At 42.0% G+C, this 20,899-nt stretch overlaps 1 protein-coding gene across 2 annotated transcripts in view; it reads right to left on the bottom strand.

Annotated features, from left to right (window-relative positions):
- INPP5F (inositol polyphosphate-5-phosphatase F) overlaps positions 1–2,155 on the bottom strand; it is a 45,778-nt gene extending 43,623 nt beyond the window's left edge. For both annotated transcript variants that reach the window (XM_049810537.1, XM_049810539.1), the window contains exon 1: positions 1,784–2,155. In XM_049810537.1, coding sequence (XP_049666494.1) covers positions 1,784–1,880 — 97 coding nt within the window. In that variant the 5' untranslated portion in view covers positions 1,881–2,155. The remainder of the gene's footprint in view (positions 1–1,783) is intronic.
- Positions 2,156–20,899: the final 18,744 nt, after the last annotated feature.

The raw sequence follows: 20,899 nt of genomic DNA, 5'->3' as shown, positions 1-20,899 counted from the left end.
ATAGGTCACGCACAACAGGGATCACACTTATACTGGTTGAAAATTTAAAGGTAGGCTAAGGACAAAATGCTGCTGGAACAGCACGCAGACAGACTGCTGGGTGCTGGCAAAGCCTCATGAAGTTAAAGGACATCAAGAAAAATAAAAAAAAAATCACAGCAATGGCTGCCTGAAAACAAGTGATCAACCCTGTTAAAGCATTCAAACAACAATCTCTTAGAACTACTGTTCACTAGTTTGAGCTTTTATTACTCTGGGTCATGTAAGAGCTTTTGTGCCTATGCAGATGATTATAACTTTAGCAAATCTAAAATGGGGCAGGGGGAGGTCCATGAAAACGTGCATTTCATTGACTAGCAGTATTGTTTGCTAGCTTGACATCAAGTATTTTGTAATATGATTTATATTGTCAGAGTATTACTAGACTTTCAACCATAAGTGAAGCTGCTAGACAAGAATAAGTCATGTTAGTTTGAGGCAGAGTGTAATTTTATCGAAGAGAAACAAACAAATTGCACTGACAAGACATGACTCAACTATAAAAACAGCACAAGACCAGTATGAAAAACAGTTCTTTGGATAAACACAGGTAACAATAGTATTTTATATTTACATATAAAGTTTTTCCAGGCTTTTAGAAAAAGCTCATTAAATGTACCATACACAGATAGCAAATCCAGTCATATGCATGCTTAACTGGCTTTTTTGGTATAACATGGACCACAGTTTTAGAAAGCTGTAACATCTGTGCAACCGGCCACTTGTTTGGTGAAACATCCAGCTCTTCAATTTTAACTTACGAGCTGGCACACTACAGTCCTTTACATCTAAGCTACATATATTACTCAAAGCAATCTAATTCCTAAGGATGATATTTTACTTTATAGACACCTTTACTGACTAAACTCCCAGATGGCATATTATAATTACCATTGTTTCAAAGTTTCCGTTAACACAACTCACTCCACCTACAATTTTTGTCCCCACTACCTTCTCCGCAGCTGATATTAAACCACATAGCTCCCCTCTGTAATTGTCACTTATACTACCTATAGTTACTAAAAAAAAAAAATCTGAGAACGACTCGCAAGGTAGGCACCTGTTCGATTTCTCCTCAAAAAGGAGAACACATTTTTTCGAAGACGCAATCAGCATTTATCAGAAACGCTGGCGAGCATCACTTATATAAGGCTGGCACCAACACAAGATGGCCCTTTCTTATTTAGCGATGCTCCCGTAAGAGTGACCGGCTGCATTTCAACACCACGAACTATTCCGGTTCGCCACGGGGAGCTCCCAGGGGCAGCCCTACCTTATTTCGCGGAGAAAACAAACACAGGGTGCCAGAACCGCAGCCCCTCGGGTCCGCAGACGGTCCGCGTCTCGCCGGGGCCCTCCAGCGCCGGGACACGCGTGACCTCCCGCACGGCCGCTGGCGGGCCGGCTGCCTCCCGCCGCGGCGGGGACGGCGGCGACGGCGGGAGGCGGTCACACCCCCCCCCCCCCCCCCTTCCCGAGCCCGCGGAGGCCTCAGCCCCCACAGGACCTCCAGGGAGACCCTCGGCGTACCAGCCCTGCCGCCCCCGGCCCTCACCCGGGGGCTCGGCGCCGCCACCGGGCGCTCTCGGCGGCGGCCGTCGGGGTGGTCCCCCGCCACCGCCCTTTCCCTCAGCGACCCCACTCCCAGTCAGGGCACCCCGGGCGGGTGGGTCCCGGCCCGCCCTTCCTCACACAGGAAACGGGCACGGAGGCGCGCCCCGGCCCCGCCGCGGCGGGGGCTCACCGGCTCTCAGCTGCAGGCTGCCGTCCCTCCGGCTGCACCACAGCGCCCGCTCCCCGCTCTGCAGGATGTAGTGGTCCTTGGCTTGGAACAGCTCCATCCTCGCACGCCGCCGCCGCCGCCACCACCGAACGATCGAACGACCGACGCCGCCGGGAAGGAGGGAGAGAGGGGCGGGCGGTCCCGCCGCTCCCGGGCGGAAAAGGGAGGGGAAGGGGAACGGGGCGCGCGCTCCCGTGAGGCGAACGCGGGTGCTCGCGCTGCCGCAGGGAGCCCGGCGGGTCCCGGCGAGAGAGCGCTTCCTCAGCCGGGCGCGAGCTCGGGTTCCGGCCCCGCTGTTGCTGTTGCTGTTGTTGCTGCTGCTGCTGCTACCGCCGCCGCACGTGACGCTGCCAATCAGCCCCTCGCCGCGCTCTTAAAGGTGCAGCGCGGCGCTGGGCGGGGCTTAGCGGAGCGCGAAGGGGCGGGGCTCCGCCTACCCGCTCCCGCCCGCCGGTCTCTGGCCGGTCTCCTCAGCCACCCGCCGAGGGAGGGAGATGGCCCGAGGCCCGCAGAGACTGTGAGGAGCGGGGAGGGGACCGGGCTGAAGTGTCGCGGCCGGGAGGGTCGGTCGGTCGGTCGGTCGGCAGGCAGGCAGGCAGGCAGCGGGACGCCCTGCCCTCCGCGGCGGGGATAACGGGCGATGACACCCTTCCCCCCACCCCCCCCCCCGCCCCTCTCCCGGGGCCCGGCTGGCTCTGAGGGAGGGGCGCGCGCTCGCCCCTCAGCGCCGGCGCTGCCCGGCCTCGGCGCTCTCCCGCCGGGGATGAGGGCAGCCCGGCCTGGCTCCCGGGTGGCCCCGGCTCTCACCGGCCCGTCGTCGCCGACTACTTGGTGCCTGGAGGGACGCCGGGCCCTCGCAGGGCCTGGAGGGCTTCAGCAGCACAAGCTGCAGGAGGTTATGGCCAGCCACCAGAGACGAGGTGTTAACAACCCAGCCTGTGTCCCCCAAGCTATTTCAGCTTTTCCCGAGAGGGAGCAACTTTAATAATTGGTGGAAACAGGCAGGAGTTGATACAGTGTATCAGCCAGTGGTGAAGGAAATAGCGCAGGACTCAGGATGATTTTAAATATTTATACAGAAAGGAGCACCTCCTGATGTAAGGGTAATTATAGCCTCTCTCTCCTCTCCAGGCAACGCTGGAAAACGTACCAGCACACTCCTCACTGCTGCAGACCCTTCCCAGCCTTACCAGCCACAGGTTTCCAGACCTTTTGGTTTTTTCCGGAAGCCAAAGTCCCACTCCCTATAAAATTGAAGCAGAAATGGACATAGACAAAAAGCATCCCATCATGCATACAGCCATTTGGGAGCAGCTCGGTTTGTTGAAAGAACATCTTCAGTATATCTTGAAAATTAACTGTGCATGCAAGTAAGTAGTTTTACATAGTACTGGAAAACCAATTTTCTCATCTTTTTATTTATTTCCATCTACACTTCCTTAGTAAAAGAAAGATCTTGTTTTTTTAAAATGTCTCTAGACAGCCTTTATATTATTTTGAATGCAGGTTAAGATTTTTGTTTCAAATATAAGGTCTGACCTCTGATGTTCCTTTTTTCTTTTAAGTACACTTAAATAGTATAGGAACACTGTGAGTTGAACTGAACTCTATTTGATTTGATAATAGATGCTAGTATCTTTTAACATTTTCCCCAGGGCAGCTATGCAAAAGGACGCACTATTCTTTCCTGGCTACAGACCCCAATTTTGAAAATGCTGTGAGTTGTGAATGGCCTACATCTTCCAGTGTAGCACTGTCGTGCCTAATTTTTGTATGTAGCAGTCAATGCCATTGGCAGAATGCTAGTAATGCTAGTAATTCAGATCACTCCTGCAAGTACTGGGCAAGAGAAGGGTTTAAATGGTTTCTCAGCATTTTAATAAATGTATCTCTTTTGAATTATTTTCTCCTTGATTTTCCCATAAGCACAATGTCACATATTTTCAAAGGCATATCAAACATAGACAGAAATGCAGCACAGGCATGGATTGGTCTGCAGCTTGTTTCCTAGCAGAACAACGTAGTGCTGTTTTCTCACTCATGAATGAAATACATTTATAGTGCCATAAAATGAAGCCGAGCCCAAGTAGAGAAGGCATTGTGAAATTTCAGGTAGAATGAATAGACAGCAGAGCTGTGATTGCAATAGGACATGTTTTGTGTCTCTGTTGAAAGCTCCTGGTGTGCAAAGAAAGTTGTGTCTTTCTTTCAGTTTTACCTGCCTAAAGGGAAGAGTGAGGAGCAGTAAGAGCCTCAAGTTTTTCAAATGCTCAGCTCAGTAAAATCCTTGCTGCGCTTTCTCCTGGAGAGAGGTCACTCTGTGACACTGCAAGAAAGCTGGCAATTGACAGCTGAAAGTGATTCTTGAGTTTTGCTCTCCTCTGTCTCTTCCCTGCCTTGCAGTAGGAGCAGGGCAGAGGGACAGTAGTTAGATAAAGCATTACAAGCAGCAGGCATCTTAGTGGCAGTAGCTGCAGCATTCCTCTTTTCACAGAGAAATGTGTGAAGCCTTAAGGAAAAGAGAAATTTGAGAATTATTTGGGGCCGAGATTTGCTAAGATAGGAGGTGAGACAGATTTTTGGCAAGTTAACCCTCCTTAGGTCGAAGGATCTCTTTTAGCTTTCAGTTGTGCACACCTGTCTGCCTGAAATATTTTGTCGTCGTTTTCTGGACAGTGCAAATGAATGCCTCAGGCAGTGCTACCATTCCTTCATTTCATTGTGTAAATGTAAGCATTTGACTTTTATATATACATTGACTTAATTATCTGAGAAACCCATAAAGATTTTAACTAAGATGATTAATATTGTCTTGTAAGAACAAATTATAATCAATATGAAAATGCCAGTAAGAAAGATGTCCTGCCCCTTGCTATGGACTCCACCCACTCGGTTAGAGTGGCTCCATGAACAATTTACTTGGCATTTGTCACACAACAGGAGAGTGAGAATCTCTAGCTGGGGTGTGTGAACTAGCAGCTGAGGGCAGAGATTTCTAGAATGGGTCTGTTCTGTCAGTGGCACATCCATTTTAGGAATTTCCCTCCCCTGCCAGTGGTTTCTGCTTCCCTTTGTCATGTCAAATCAAGAGTTCCTTTGGATGCACTCTAGCTGGGAGCACTGAAGCCTCTGCTGACAGAGAGGGATGGACTACTGGAGAGGTTAGTCTCTTCAACTCACAAATGAAAATATTTACCAGTTATTATTAAACTACCTACCACGGAACAGCACTACTTTTGTATCAGCCTTGCGTGCAAGGTTTTAGTAGTGGAGGGGCTACAGGGGTGGCTTCTGTGAGAAGCTGCTGGAAGCTTCCCCTATGTCTGACAGAGCCAATGCCAGCCGGCTCCAAGACGGACCCACCACTAGCCAAGGCCAAGCCCATCAGCGACAGTGGTAGTGCCTCTGTGATAACAGATTTGAGAAGGGGAAAAAAAAAGTTGCGTCAGCACAGAAACAGCAGCCGGAGAGAGGAGTGAGAACATGTGAGAGAAAGAACTCTGCAGACACCAAGGTCAGTGAAGAAGGAGGGGGAGGAGATGCTCCAGGCGCCGGAGCAGAGATTCCCCTGCAGCCCGTGGGGAAGACCATGGTGAGGCAGGCTGTCCCCCTGCAGCCCAGAAAGGTCCACGGTGGAGCAGATATCCACCTGCAGCCCATGGAGGACCCCACGCCGGGGCAGGGGGATGCCCAAAAGAGGCTGTGACCCCATGGGAAGCCCGTGCTGGAGCAGGCTCCTGGCAGGACCTGCAGCCCCATGGAGAGAGGAGCCCACACTGGAGCAGGTTTTCTGGCAGGACCTGTGACCCCGTGGGGGACCCACGCTGGAGCAGTCTGTGCCTGAAGGACTCCAAACCATGGGAGGGACCCATGCTGGAGCAGTTTGTGAAGAACTGCAGCCCGTGGGAAGGACTCACGTTGGAGAAAATTTTGGAAGACTGCCTCCCATGGGAGGGACCCCACAGTGAGCAGGGGAAGACTGAGGAGTCCTTCCCCTGAGGAGGAAGGAGCAGCAGAGACAACGTGTGATGAACTGACCATAACCCCCATTCCCTGTCCCTCTGTGCTGCTGGGGGAGAAGAGGTAGAGAAAACTGGGATTGAAGTTGAGCCTGGGAAGAAGGAAGGGGTGGGGGAAAGGTATTTTAAGATTTGGTTTTATTTCTCATTATCCTACTCTGATTTGATTGGTAATAAAATTAAATTAATTTTCTCAAGTTCAGTCTGTTTTGGCTGTGACTGTAATTGGTGAGTGATTTCTCCCTGTCCTTATCTCGACCCACGAGCCTTTTGCTATATTTTCTCTCCCTTGTCCAGCTGAAGGGGGGGAGTGATAGAGCAGCTTTGGTGGGCACCTGGCATCCCAGGGATGGGCTACTGGGAATGTTAGCCTCTTCAACTCACAAATAAAAAGACTTACTAATTATTATTAAACTACCTACCATTGAATAGCTCTACTTTCAAACCATTCTTTGAAAAGATTGTTTTCTCTCTCATACAATGTTTCTCCATTAGTGTATTACTCATAAGAGTTATGCTACAAAACATGCGACTAAAGGACTTCAAGAAATGAGAAAACTCCTTATTAAATGTTAACATTCAAGACACAGGCAAGAGCTTGATTTTGGAAGGTACTGAGCATCCAGTCTAGAAAAGCATTTAAGTGTATGCATGACTTATGTATAAATTAAATATGTTTCATCAGACACTAACATCTTCTGAGATGAGGATATGTTTCAGAACTTACCTGGTTTAAGACTAGGAAGTGAACATATCAGTGGGTCAAAACATAAGTCTTCATTTTTGCTCCCATCTCTTTCCTCTATTTCTGGGCAGTCAGCACTATCATTTGCTAAATACTTATCATTGCCGCTTGAAATATCATCTCTGTTCTGCATGCATTTCCCAAATAGTTCAGTGTTGTAGTGCAATGCATAGGTTTTCCATTAAAATAATTCAGAGCTCCCTGCAGGGGTTTCAAGGACAGACTTTGTTTTGCCCTTGTACACACTTTGATCAGGGCTCTTTTTCCCTTGGGTAGTTTTCTGTTTACATTCAGTGTGTTTTCCATAGATTCACAGCGGGGCAGTGTTTTCATGAGCCTGTCAGCTTTAGTTAGCACAGAAAAAAAATTGGAAAAGTAATTTCGCTTTTTTGTAATTCATTGTCAATAGCTTATGGTAAGGAAATGTATAGGCTGACAATTAGTCATGCACTCTCAGTATTACCTGATTGCCTGCAGCTTGTTTTCAAATTTAAATGTTGATTAATGGGAAGTGGTATGATTTAGCAACACTCCATACTTGGAAGTACAATTGACTGGGTAGATTGGACAAACATATAACTCTTCCTGGGATGAATGATACCAATTTTGGAAACAACACTGTAGAGAGTGTGAGGATCTTTATTTCTAAATGTCTGTGATTAAGAAGTAGTGGAATATTTGTTCATTTGGCTTTCAGGCTCCTGGTAGCTTCCAGACACTTATCAGGAAAACCTTTGGCAGTGAATACACCTACAACATATTTGAAGCACTCCTACTTGCCTGCATGATATCATTATAGTCAGCTCATTCTTCCTTTGCTATTAGAGATACCAGTTCATAGGTGCAGTTGGTGGAAACTTTACAGTATGGGCGTTTGCTGCTTTGCTTTCAACTGACAGGTTGAGCCATCACTTATTTAGCTATCCAACAACAAGTGGAAATAAGGTTTTCTGCCTTATTATTTATTCAAGGTATATTCAATCTAGTTGTTCATGGGATTGTCAAGTGCTATGATAAAGATGATAAAAAACAGTCTTGCAGTGACATCAGCCAGCTCCCTCAGCAGTTCTGGATGCATCCCATCGGGTCCCATGGACTTTTCATATGTCAGCTGATTTAAGTAGTCCCTTACTCCTTCTTCTTCTACTGCTGGTAGGACTTCTGTACTCCAACTTTGCTGTTAGACACAGAGGCATGAGAGGCCTGAAAGCAGATCCTCCAGTAAAATCTGAGGCAAAAAAGGCATCGGCCTTTCCTACATCCTACATCACAGGGTTGCCCACCCCACTCAGCAGTGGGCTTAAGTTTTCTTTGGTCATCTTTTTGATCCCAAATTAACTATAGAAGCCTTTCTTTAATTTACCTAATCCTTCATCACATATTTGCTAACCTGATACCTCCCCAACTGTGTGAGATGGTTAATAAACTATGATGCAAGAAGGGTTCTCAAGTAACCTTCCTCTTCTGAAATATTTTTTTGAAAATGCTCTTGTGTGCTTTCTTTCTAGAGAGGTTGTATTATGCATTAAACAGACAGTCTGAAAAGCCTGCTTTGAGAAGGAACCTCCTCAGAACAAAAGTAACACAATAGACTCTTCTGATTGGCAATATGGCAGATTTTTAAAAAGACATTTGTTTGTGACAGCCAGCAGTTCCCACCAAAACTCTTTTGAAGTACCTGTAAATGTACTTTCAATATTAAATACTCCAAAACAAATACTTGTATGTTGTGTTTTACAACAGAAAAATACAAAACCACTGGCATGAATATTAGCTTTTGGCAAGAAAATGAAAAAATTTCTTAAAAACAGGGAAAGCAGTTCAGCATAAGAATTTTTGTCTGAATTTATTTTTAGCTTGCTTTCCACTGAAATAACTTTTTCATATGGCAGCTGTAGTTGTTATCTCTCAAGGAAGAGGGACTCTGGTATTTCCTCCTTCCCCATGAAAACCTCTTACTTGCCAATGGGAATATTTCCATTGACTTCACCGAGCTTCACTGAGCACATAGGAAAACAATAACATTTTCCCTTCAAAGCAATGTGTATGTGGTTAACATCTGCAATATACTATATGGCTTATGGGTAATGTATTGATTTCCCTCTGTTGCACTTACTGTTAAGATCAAATCAATGAGACCATTTGCAAAAATAAATGAGAATGTTTTGACTGCCTACAATTCTTTTATTCTACAACTACAAATTTCACTTTGTAGTCTACCAAGCACGTGCAAAGATTCCTTACTGTGTTGTTGGTCTGCCTTCATCAGTTAAAATACTATTTATAGTATACCAAGGCCACATTTAATTTGTAATTTCTCCAAGGTAAATGCCAGGCTGCTCTTTGTTGCCATTGTGATAAAATTCACAGCTAATTTAAAACAGATTCTACTTCCTTTTCCTCATCGGATCACCTAGGCATGCTGCTTTTCCAGTGGTTTTGCATGTGTACAGAGTAGACCAGTTCAGACACAGAAAGTCCTTCACCGAGTAGATTGTAATTTTTGCTCTACAGCCTCATTTCAGTCTTTTCATTGATTAAAGGCTGATCAAGCATTAATCCCATTTGCCAGAAAGCATCAAGGAAATCTACATAACAGACTCATTTTTCCCAAGTGTGGGCTTTTGCATATTTGCCTTACAAGTGACTTTCCTTTCTAGACCTACATTTGATCAAAGAAAGTTTCAGTGTAGGTGTTTCTAGAACAGGCTTCCTCACAACCATATGTCTCTTTATTAGGGCAGCATGAGGTCACAATTTGGGCTTCCTTGGAAATGTTTCAAAGACAACTTTGTCTTATTGGTAGTTCTAGCTACAAAACAGTATTTAACTCTGTGTCTTGAGAGTGGAGCGGAATAAATTTAATAAAAAATGGGATGGAAATCCATTAGAAACTCATTGAAGATACATTCAGCAAAATAAGATTTTAAAACAGTGTGAGCAAGTTAATGGTTTTATTACCCTTTGGAAGAGCTTACCTCCCTTCCTTTACTTTTAATTTAGGTTGGTTTCTTTAAGAGCAAAATAGTTCACATTTCAAAAAAAACCCCAAGACTTGCTTTTAGAAAGGCTTAAAAGTAAAATCTTAGGATCACTGGAATTTAATATGTCTTTTAGAAAAAAAAATTTAAAAGTCTATTTTTTCTGATACCATTTAGCCAATTTGAATCAATTTTGTAAGTAGCTTTCTTGGAAGTTGCTTTATTTTCCCTGATTGTTCTCTATTTTAATATTATAGAAACAAAAAACATCCAGTTATCTTTGTAATGTTATTAAGCTTCACTGAATCTAGCTTTTCCCTCAAGATTTATGATACTTTCTGTCTCTATTTATGAATATGACTTCTCAGTTTCTTAGTACTGCAGCAATTTGATAGTAAAATAGCAAAATAAATGTATTCCATTCTTTGCATAACTAACTTTATGTGCTGTGAATACTGTTGAGGCTGAGCATCAAATCACGCCTGAAGAACAGTAATGGTTGCCAAGTACTCAAGTGTTACACATTTCTTTTTGTCACTTTTCACCCTGGTTTTGGCTGTCCTATGAAAAAGAAATGTATTAGTTATTCAGTGCAAAATCTCTGTCAGTTGAATGTGATGGAAATAAATGCAGGCAAAGTCTAATCTTCCCTGGCTTTTTTTTAAATCACTTTCCTCTTGCTCTCCTTTCTTATGGCACCTATTATTTTATACAGTATTTATTAATTGTTATGCATCATTTACATTACTGTCGTGCCCGGGAACTCTAGTTATGGATAAGGACCCCCACTGTGCTGGGTCCTGTACAAAGCAGGGGCATAATGTCTATTCAGATTCCAGAGATTTAGAACCATTACAAAAGACAAGGAACAATAACAGAATGAGATGTTTAAGGGATAGAACATAAGATATGAGACATTATTGATCAGCCTGGGAGCCAGTGGTCTCAGCACCCCAGGATTTAAGCATTACCAAGTTGTGATGGAAAACATACTTTAGTACTCCACTCGATTCTTACATTTTAATACAAAATATTTATAATCTATGACTCTAGTTTACTTCATTTTCTATATTGTGATTTACATGCTTTTAAGATAGCATATGTACTTGTATAGTTGCAGCACAAGTCTATGCAATAAATTAATTTGGGGTCAAATTCTCCTTTCCTTACCCCAGAAGATGTTCCAGAGGGAAATTTTCAGAGTAAGGTTTGACATGCTGTGACACTCAGCAACAATACTGCTAAAGCCAGCTTAAATAATCATTTCCTCCTTCCCAGCTGTGTGTTTCTATTCCTGTACCATGCCTGCACTCTATAGCCACAAGCATTTGTGCACCATATTGTGAACTGAATTCAGAGAACTAATGCAGATGCAGAATAACCTACTAAAATATCATTTATGAAACTGGACTCCAAATAACAGTAACCAGAGTAACAGTACCTGGCCCTTATTGAACAGAAGCAGCCTAATTTTTTAGGGTCAGGCTTTACCTTAGTGTCGCTCACTTGGCAATTCATTCTGAGTTGCCAAGCAATGCAGAATCAGATCATGTCTCTACTGCAAATGCGCTGATGCCAACCATGCCTACATTAGCAAGTAGCGCAGTACAATAGGAAAGGATTTGGAGAGCAAAACAGCTGGTGCTGAGGATCCAGCGTCTGCACTATACACATTGCAGGAGCTTTATTTAAGATTAGATCTAGTTTTGTCCTACAGACCCCTTAGCAACTGGAGCACATCAGATGCAGTCCTGCAGTGCATCTTCTGGTTTTGTTTCAACTGTAAGGAATCCAATTCATGTGCTCATCCATACTTAGAGCAGCAGAGCCCTGTGATGAGACACAGAGGGTGCCATCCAAAGGAGCTTTTCCAATGACTGTTACATCACCTTCCCAAATGACATGAGCTGGAACAGTAAGAGTGGTCTTCTGTAAGCCTTGATATATCTCAACCAGATTCGCCAGCGCAGATATGCTGGCTGAAGAGGTGATTATTTTTAACACTGCTAGCAAAGTTACTCTAGCAGACATATAGAGCCATAATAAAACCTTGTTGACATAAACACCCATCGCTCTCAAATAGAACTCATGTTTACAGAACCTCAACCTCTGTGTAAAGCTGCAGTTATACTGCAGATAAACACAGCAGTTAAGAGAAGAGAGGGGATGTATGAAGATCTAAGAGTGACACTGAATCCTTTTCTCTTGAGAGCTGAATCTCTAGCTGCTAGGCGATAATTTAGGTCAAAAAACACTATCAGCTTTTCCTTCATCTGTGGCATGTGGATAAAAAAGTCCTGTATAGAGTTTGCAGTCCTCAAGCTCTTGATGCTCAGTTAAGTACTGTACCGGTAATTAGAATTCTTTTGACTCTCAAAGGGCTAAACCAGAAGATTAAAAGAACTTTATTTTCCTGTGAGATTGTATGTTCTATACTTGAATAACTAGGATAGATGATCATTGCTATATACAGGCTAAAAGTGTTTATTGCTGGCTTTGCATTTCTTGTGCAATGATATGTAGGTCATTGTAAAACCTAGGGAAAGAAGATAGACATGAGACTGAAAAAGAGGGCTCAAAATCAGAAAATCTGAATCCTTGTCCTATCTGCCTGGCCTTGGATAAATAACTTAAGCTCCCTGTACCTCACTTTTACATATATGACTAAAGGTAGCATTTCCGTACTGTGCAGAGATATTATAGCCTGACTATATTGATATGTGTAAAATGTTTTAAACTGCTATGGTAAAAGAGTTTATGCTCATATTTATATGCAGATGACTAAAAGGAAGCTCTATATTTTATGGAAATAATAATAAAAAAAAATACGTAAGACTATACCTCAGACAAATCAGTTCTGTATTGTTGTTGGAGTCAGTCAGGTTTTGCATTTGTGAAGGGGAATGCCAGTGAGAAGCCAAGGTGGAATCAGAGACACATGTAACACTTGGCAATTACTAACACGCTTTTCACTTTGATTGACATTTTAATTATGCTACAACATATATATATATTTGAACAATATATGTACTGCGTATCTGTAATAGCTTTATACTCTAGATCTATGACTATGTGTGATAAATCAGAGAGCTATAACACTATGACTGATATGTAGCTACACAGATGACTCAGCTTTACCAGAAGATATTTCTGAGAAAAGGTCAAAGCCATTCCTGAACGAAATTCTAAAATGTCCTAGACAGTACTTATAAATAGTCAATTACCTCTTTGGGGACGAGGCACACAAAGAATTGCAATGCACCATTTCTTTTATTAAGGCATCATAAGCCTGCCATATACACCTTTACACCATACAGAATGTAGGAGGAAATAGATCTGAGTAATTACTGAGGGGAAAAATTACAAGCATGTGTTGCTGTTGCAGGAGTCTACACTATGTCATCGATCCAGTAGGACCAGGTGGAGACATAACAACATTGGAGAAGTAAGTACTGATCTTTGAAAACTAACAGGGGATGAGCAAGGCCCCAGAAAACAGGAGAAGTATTTGGGCTTCTAATTTACTGTTGTTTTCCATTGTCTGCAAAATCAAGGGGAGGTTAAAGCTTTATATAGATTGATGAATCTGTGCCACCATCCTGAGCCTTAAAAAAGGGACGAAGGAAGACTCAGGGAATTTTAGATCAGTCAGACCCTTTTCTTAAATGAAGAAAGAATAGAAAAAAATTATCAAGTATGTACTTTCAAGTACCTGCAAGACAACAAAGTGTTAAACAGTTAACATAATAAATTTAAGATTGAATCAATGCCATTTCTTCTTATGACAGTCTAGCAGCCCTGGGCAATAGTGTATATCTACACTTAATATGACCTTTGATCCTGTCTCTTGTGATTTTCCCATATCTATTTAAGGAAGTATGGTCCAGTTATGACACCTTCACAGTCCCAAATAGTTGGGAAGTTTCTCCTATAGAGTGGTTACTAATGGTTAACTCATGAGTTTGGTACTATCCTATATCTTTACAGATGGCCCGAATAATGGAATAACAAATGTACTTAGTAAATTGTCAAGCTAGAAGGGCCTGAAAGCCTACTGAGTATCAGGATTCCATTATGAGATTATTGTGGCAAGTTGAGTAAATTATCTGAAATGGATGAAATGACTGGTAAGAGAAAAATTTCCAAGAGGAACGATCATCTGTATAAATACAAGCTCAGGAACAGCTGGTTAATCAGGAGTTCTGGGGTAATCCTAGATCATAAATTGATCAACCAACCAGTAACAAAAAAAAGTTTAAAAAAATCCAGTTTTACTAAAATGAATACACAGGAGCATTATGTGCGAGACCTAGGTAGTAATCCTTTCACTCTACTATGAGTAAGACCTCAGTGGGAATACTATATTCAGTTTGATACAACCATTTCAAGAATTATCAACTGAAAACAGGCCAAAGGAAATCAAAGATTATCCACATTTTAGAAGCTGTGATTTATGATTTGAAGAATTAGAATTCTTTAGACTAGTTTCTCATGGGAAACAGGAAAATAGTCTTGAAATATATAAAAATTGCTGGAAAGAGGACAAGAATAACTGGTTTCTTTGTCCATTGTCACTGAATCATAGAATGGTTGAGGTTGAAAGGTACCTGCGGTCCTACCCCTCTGCTCACAGCAAGGTCAGCTAGAGCGCGTTGCCCAGGACCATGTCCAGTGGGGTTTTGAGTATCTCCAAAGATGGTGACTCCACAGCCACTTTGGGCAACCTGTGCCAGTGTTTGACCACACTCACAATGAAAAAGTTTTTTCTTATCTTTGAGTGGAATTTCCTGTATTTCAGTTTGTGTCCATTTCCTCTTGTCTTGTCACTGAACACTACTCGGAAGAGTCTAGCCCCATCTTCTTTTCTTCCTCCCATCAGGCATTTATACACATTGATGAGATCCCCCCTGAGCCTTTTCTTTTACAGGCTAAACAATCCCACGTCTTATCCCAGATAAGACAAGAAGTAGTGAGCATAATTGCAGGAGGAATGAATTAGACAGAAACAAAGAATTTGGATAAATAAGCATAGGAATAGGCTCCTCACTGAAATTAGCTGGGCAATATCCACCACTAGTGTTTTTTAAGAACAGGTTGGGCAAGACAGGAATGAGGTAATGTGATCTCTTCCTATTCACAACCTATGACGATTTGTTGCAACCTTACTTTCTAATCTCAATCTCTTTGCCCATCTCCACATTCCTTAACCTTCTTTTCATCCACCCCATTCTTTCTTCTCCCGTGCATATATATCTACCAAGTAGTAGCAGAAGTGCCCGTCAAGGCATAGCAACACCACAGGATTGCAAATACTTGCTAGCTAACCAGAAATTGCAACATTCATCCTACTTAACCCACTTCGCTTGCTGCTTTTCTTCCAGTTGGGTTCTGAGTGTTCAGAATGATGGTCTTAGTTCATGTCCTATGCTCAGGTTTTGTGAGGTTATTTAATTTAAACCTGCCTTAATATAAATAATGTGCAAATTGAACTTAAGCATCCAGATCCACCTGAGAAATGGTAGGCTTTTCAAATTTCAGGCCAACAGATTCTAGCACATCCTTAAGGCTGTAGATACTTCGTCTGAAAGTTTGAGCCATAGCCTCCCAATTTATTGTTTTAATTAAGAAAAAATGCCTCCTTCAAAAGACTTTTGGTTTTGTGCTGTTTACCGATGGTTTTTTTCTAGGCATCTGTTGTCCAAACAAGCTTTAAAAGTTATGGGAGATTTTTTCAATGTTTTCCAAAAAGGCAATGAATAAGCAGTGTAAAGAAAAAGGTTCACACAGACAACAGGGAAAAAGCCTGGCATTCTATTTTTCCCCACTCAGCCATGCTTACTTCTTTACAGAAGCAATAGCTCTGAATGTGCCATAAAAACCCCAACCCCTAAAAATGAGAAAACAAACATGAGCAAGTCCTCAGATAACTTTCCTGCTCAACTAAAAGGGTTTGAAATGAGATGTCTGAGACCAACTGGTGCATTATGCATGCAATTGTTCTGTTTGGCTGATCTGATTTGCCTCAAGCCTCAATGTTAATTATAGTGAAAAAGATAAATACAGACTCTATATAAATTTGCTAACTATCTTAAAAATAGATGCTACTACCCTACTCTTAATCAATCACAGCATCCACAGGCAAATGCAATTTCAAGCTAACAAGAACAGCTGTGGTCACAGGTTTGATTCTCAGTTGGAGTATATAATTTTAAGTAGCCATGTATCCCTCAGTTTTGTTCAATGTATTTGGAGTCAGGTTATGGAAGATAAAATAAAAAATTATGTCCTGCCACAGCAGTATAATGCCTATGGGAAAAGGATTCAGGAAGGACTGGGAATCAGCATCACTGGGTTATACTACTGATACTGCAAATAATTTACCATTCCACTTGTAAACTCAAATCATAGGCATATGACCTGGCCCTGTGGAGCATTTTATGACTGGAGAGCACTTTGGAATCATACAATTAAAATACTAGATAAGTACACATAAAAGCATGCAAAGTTCCCTGAGATGGAAATGATGTGAAAAATAATCCCCAACCATTGTGATAATAGGATGAATTTATGTGGACAGTACTCCATTATGCAAAGCCCAATTTTTGCTCTATGCTTTACATGTCCTCTTCTTACAGTCCAATTTGTTCAAGGGAAGGTTGCATCAGCTATCATTATCAAAAAGGTTGGAGCAACCCTTAGAGTCAGATGGTTGTGACTTCTTGGCAGATTTTGTTGCTGACATAAGTCACTTTAAAATAGGATATGCGATCACTCCGTCTCAGGGAAAAAGTGACTTATATGAATTCTGGCCTGGCCTGGCTTATGAGAAATAGCACCCTTGACAAAAGAAAGATTCACTGAATAATTGATTGTGATTTTAATGTCTTGCTCTTTTAAAACGAGTCTTTCAGAAATCAAAGTGTAGATATACCAATGATGGTCAGAAGGGACCTCTGAAGACCATTAGTCCAACCTTCCACTTGAAGCAGCACTTTATTAAAAAGCAGAGCTGAAATATTATATTTTGCTGGTCCTCAGAAGCCTCACAGTACAGCTCCCCAGTGCCTTGTAAGGAAAAATCACTCTGAAACAAAGTAGTGGAACTACTTAACGCCTGCTCTTATTTTGTAGTGAAGAATTTCAGACACGTCTTGCTAGCCTACACTCATAAGAACACCACCTATACTGCACTGAAAATTATGCTTATGTACCATAAGACCGATAGAAACATACCTGCTCTGGCACAGAAGTGCCTAAGTCAGTGATTGTCCCTGTTTCTTGTGCTGATCTCTGATGGGATTTTTTCATATTGTGTTCATATATTCATGTAAAATTGCTAAGTTAGAACAAGAACCTGTATTTCTTAGTGCCATAGCAGACATGAATAAAATCAAGGAAATTAAGGAGTTTCGTTTCTTTCATAGAATTGTTTCTATATTGACAGTAGGTATTGTTAAAAAAAAAACAACAAAAAACAACAACAACAAAAAAAACCCCAACAACAAAAAAAAAACCCCAAACCCCAATATAAACAAACATCAAACCTGGAACTGCTGGTGGGTTTCTGCAAGGTGAGCTACGAGCTGCTGTGGCACAAATCAGTTGTGTCACCTCTCCGCTCATCGTTCCACGCTCAACCCTCTGTGCTTAATTAAAAGTATACTGTAAAGTGGCTGCTCTAGAAAGAGGAGCCGAGCCCGTAAGTGTCCCCCGCCCCCTGATTCCCAAGGCAGGGATCCGGGAGGCAGCGCCGGGTTTTGCCCGAGCGGCTGCAGGAGGGAGGCTGCGGTGAAGCCACCATCCGCGGGGCTCCGTTGCCCTCTGCTGGTGGCTGGGGACCGTTCTCCTCCCGGGTTCGACGTCAAGTTGCTGTTGACGTCATACACAGAGCTAAGAAGGGCCTACAACCGGGACAGGCGGCTGGAATGAACAATTGGGCCGTATCTTCTACTTGCAGTAATGCAACTGTATCAGGTGGCCCTGAGCAAGACAACGTAAATGCTGGTTTTAGTAATAATGCTGTAATGGCCCGTTTTCTTTACGTAACTGTCCGCTGCATGATGAATGCTAAATTACCGTTTACTGACATTGTTAGTTTCTTCCACTGATTGGATTTTGCCTTTATCAGAGCACCATGTAGCAAATAAACTTCATTAGAAACATATTTCTTGGCTCAAGCCCAAGTAACTTCAGTTTTTTAGATTTTGAATTTGAAAGATTCTCAGAGCTTGGTTTTGCCAAGACGCGCCTTCTGCACATGACCTGCTTGAATCACACCTGAAATGTCCATATGAACTAATACACAAATTGGTCTTTTCTTCCCCCATCATTTACACCAATATACTCAGATTCTGTTCCAACTTCTGGCAACAAAGGACGTTTCAGCTGTGCAATCCTTGAGACAGAAAATCCACCAGGGAGAACAGGGAAAATTGTAAGCACAAAAGGCTGTCCGACTTTTCTGCTCCCGTGTGAGAGTAGTGTGACAGGAAAGGATGCATCAGAAGTGGCTTACACGGATGGATCAGGCTTTGTCAACAACTACTGGAAATTCCTGCAGAGTTCCCAGCAGAAAAATTGTGGACAAAACCCCAAAAATATCACCATGTGACACTGGGAGAATTTTATCTCCTAATTAAAAGAGCTTGGATGGTACAAAATCTGAATCAATCAATTATAAAAATAAAAGCTTTAAGCCTCCCTGTAAAAATCTGAGAACATATGTTTTAGTCAAATGGAATCAAGACAATCTAGAGTAATTTGCTTGGGGTGGTGATCACAAGGAACAAGTCACTCTCTAAGCAACCAGAACCAACATTATGAAGGTTTCTTCTTCCATCACCCTTCTCTGCATGCTGCTCTAGATACAGATCCTCTGCTAAACTAGTGTCGGTGAGTCTTCCCAAGCAGTGTGTCCTGAAGCTAACAAACCACAAGCATATAAGGGGCAGTTTGTACCTCTCAGCTATTGCCCCAGTTAAGCCATGTGTCTGAAAACACCTCTGTAAGTCATGCACTAGTGCCTTTTTCAAGAACTGACAAAAACAAGAAAGCATGAATTACAGCAAAGAAATAATGTACTGGTTTATCAGAAGAAAGCTCAATACACATTTGCAAATAATAAAGATGTAGGTAAATTCCACATTCCTTATTCAATAAAAGCACAAATTGAAGTGAATGAGTAAAAGCCGTAAACCTTTTCTGCATGAGTATTTATATAGGGCCTGATTTTGTAAAGGGCTGATTCATTCCCTCCTACTGAAAAGCCAAGCCTACCATATAAAAGCTAACCTGTCAAATAATCTCAAAAGTAGGTGTCACTGAGAATAAGGTATTTAAAACTACACATTTTCTCAGTGTTTTTTTCCACTTTAATTTACTATCCTTTCCCTCAGTTAGGTTGTGCTCAGTTTCAAGCCTGCAGGAAATTAAGGACTGCTGTTAGTGTTCAGCCTAGAAGAGCTGCTAGAAACAGTCAAGGCTTGTTCTGCCTGAGTCTGCAGGCTTGTATTTCTTTTGAGGCAGGTAGAGATTGATGGATTAGGACTGTTAGTAGAGTTAAGCTTTGGAATGAGGATTAGAGTTGTGGTTATGGAACAAAGAGGTGCAGAAATGAGCCGATGGCTTTCTTTTTTGTTTATAAGGTGTGAACTGAACTCTAATCCCTCTGCTAGGGAATTACTGTCTTTGTGTAGATGCCCAACTGGAAATGGTTATTGGTTTTATGTGAAGCTTGAGCATGTCATGTGCAAGTAGGGTTCTACAAAACCTAGTTTGGAAGCCAAATCTGAAAGTTATCTCAACTTTTAAAATCCTGGATACGTCAATAATGTTTGTTATAACTAAAACTGTAGGAACCCGAGGCCTCCAATACTCTGCAAATCTGCATTAACCTGACACCTTTTATAAGCTTTTAAAAAAAAAATCACAGGAATGCAGGCATCTACTAGAGCCTGCCACCACAGCATGTAAGCTTCCTGCCAACATGTTTACTCACTGCTGTAATGAACACATGCAAGATTAGAAAGTTTGTTTAACTATTACTGGAAACCATTTTCCATCACAGTCCTTTCAGCTGCTTTACAAATACTGCAGGAGGAAATTCTGCCTTTGGGCTCATACGCTTGGAACGTGTAATGGTGGTGCAGTAAGACTTAGCAGTGCCGAGCTGTAACCCCGGGGAGCTCCTCATGTGAGTGCACTGTAGGTCACTATGAGAGTAACATACAGGAACATTAAGTGACATGAGCAACGCCAAGGGAAGTAAGACTCACAGCCTGTCCTGGTTCTCTTGTCAAGCAACGCCATGTAATGTGCTTCAGATTATGTTTGCTTGTGCTATGGCACAACTACATTATAGTTGCAAGCACCAAAATAGGAATGTGTGGACATAAGTGAGTTGGTATGGTCACACTGTAAATCAGAGGCATAGGAGGAACTAGAACTTAGTGATGAAGAGAGCCAGTTTCTCAGCTCTATCAAATAAGTATCCTGTAATTTCATAGCCATATATTGTTTTTTAGTGTAGTCAAGCATAAACTATTTAAGGCATTAAGGGATTGCCTATGCATGTAATTGTATGTTATGTAACAAGAGTCATATGTCTAATTGTTACTGTAAAAAAAAGTATAATAATAACAATTGCTATGATTTCTGCCTTGCCTAATAGTGCATATTTTCCTTGAAGTAATCAGGGACTTGTTGCTAGGTAGTTAATATTTAAGGTACCTTAAATATTTCAATGTGTCTATGCCTGCTGTTTCTAGGCAGCAATATTTGTTTATGATATTGTTATACAACCCTTTCTACCTTATATCCTTTATTTAGTGTAATCTAATATATCCATACAGTTAAATTTCAGTCCTGATGATACTTTTTTTTCACAGAGTAGCATATTGAAGTAACTAGTGTTAAGAATGATAAAATATCTCTGGTGTAGAAGATTTATTCGTCAGGATGCACTGCTAGCGGGTTTTTTTTTCTTTATTTGTACAATCTTCAAAACTGAATAAAATACTTAAATGAGGCCATTTAAAGGTTGGTAGTGTTTCTGTGCACTTTCAGCACCTATTGCAGATGCTTACATGTTTCAAAAGTACAAAATTCCAAAGTTTTAAAGTAAATCATGTGATTTGAGTATTTTGGGTGGAGAGAAGCCTAATTTGGATTGAATTACAGTTACCTTTATCTTTGTCCTCATGCTTCCAGGCATGTTCCGTCTTAAGAAAGAGTTGGCTTTATACCTGGTATGCAGGCATGCAGAAATTTTGATAAACATTTGAATTTAATGGCTGAGGATCAAGATCACCTTTAATTGGAGAGCTAAATTAAG

This window comes from Accipiter gentilis, chromosome 9 (assembly GCF_929443795.1).
Source record: "Accipiter gentilis chromosome 9, bAccGen1.1, whole genome shotgun sequence".
NCBI lineage: Eukaryota > Metazoa > Chordata > Aves > Accipitriformes > Accipitridae > Astur > Astur gentilis.
This window is presented reverse-complemented; position numbering and strand designations above follow the sequence as displayed.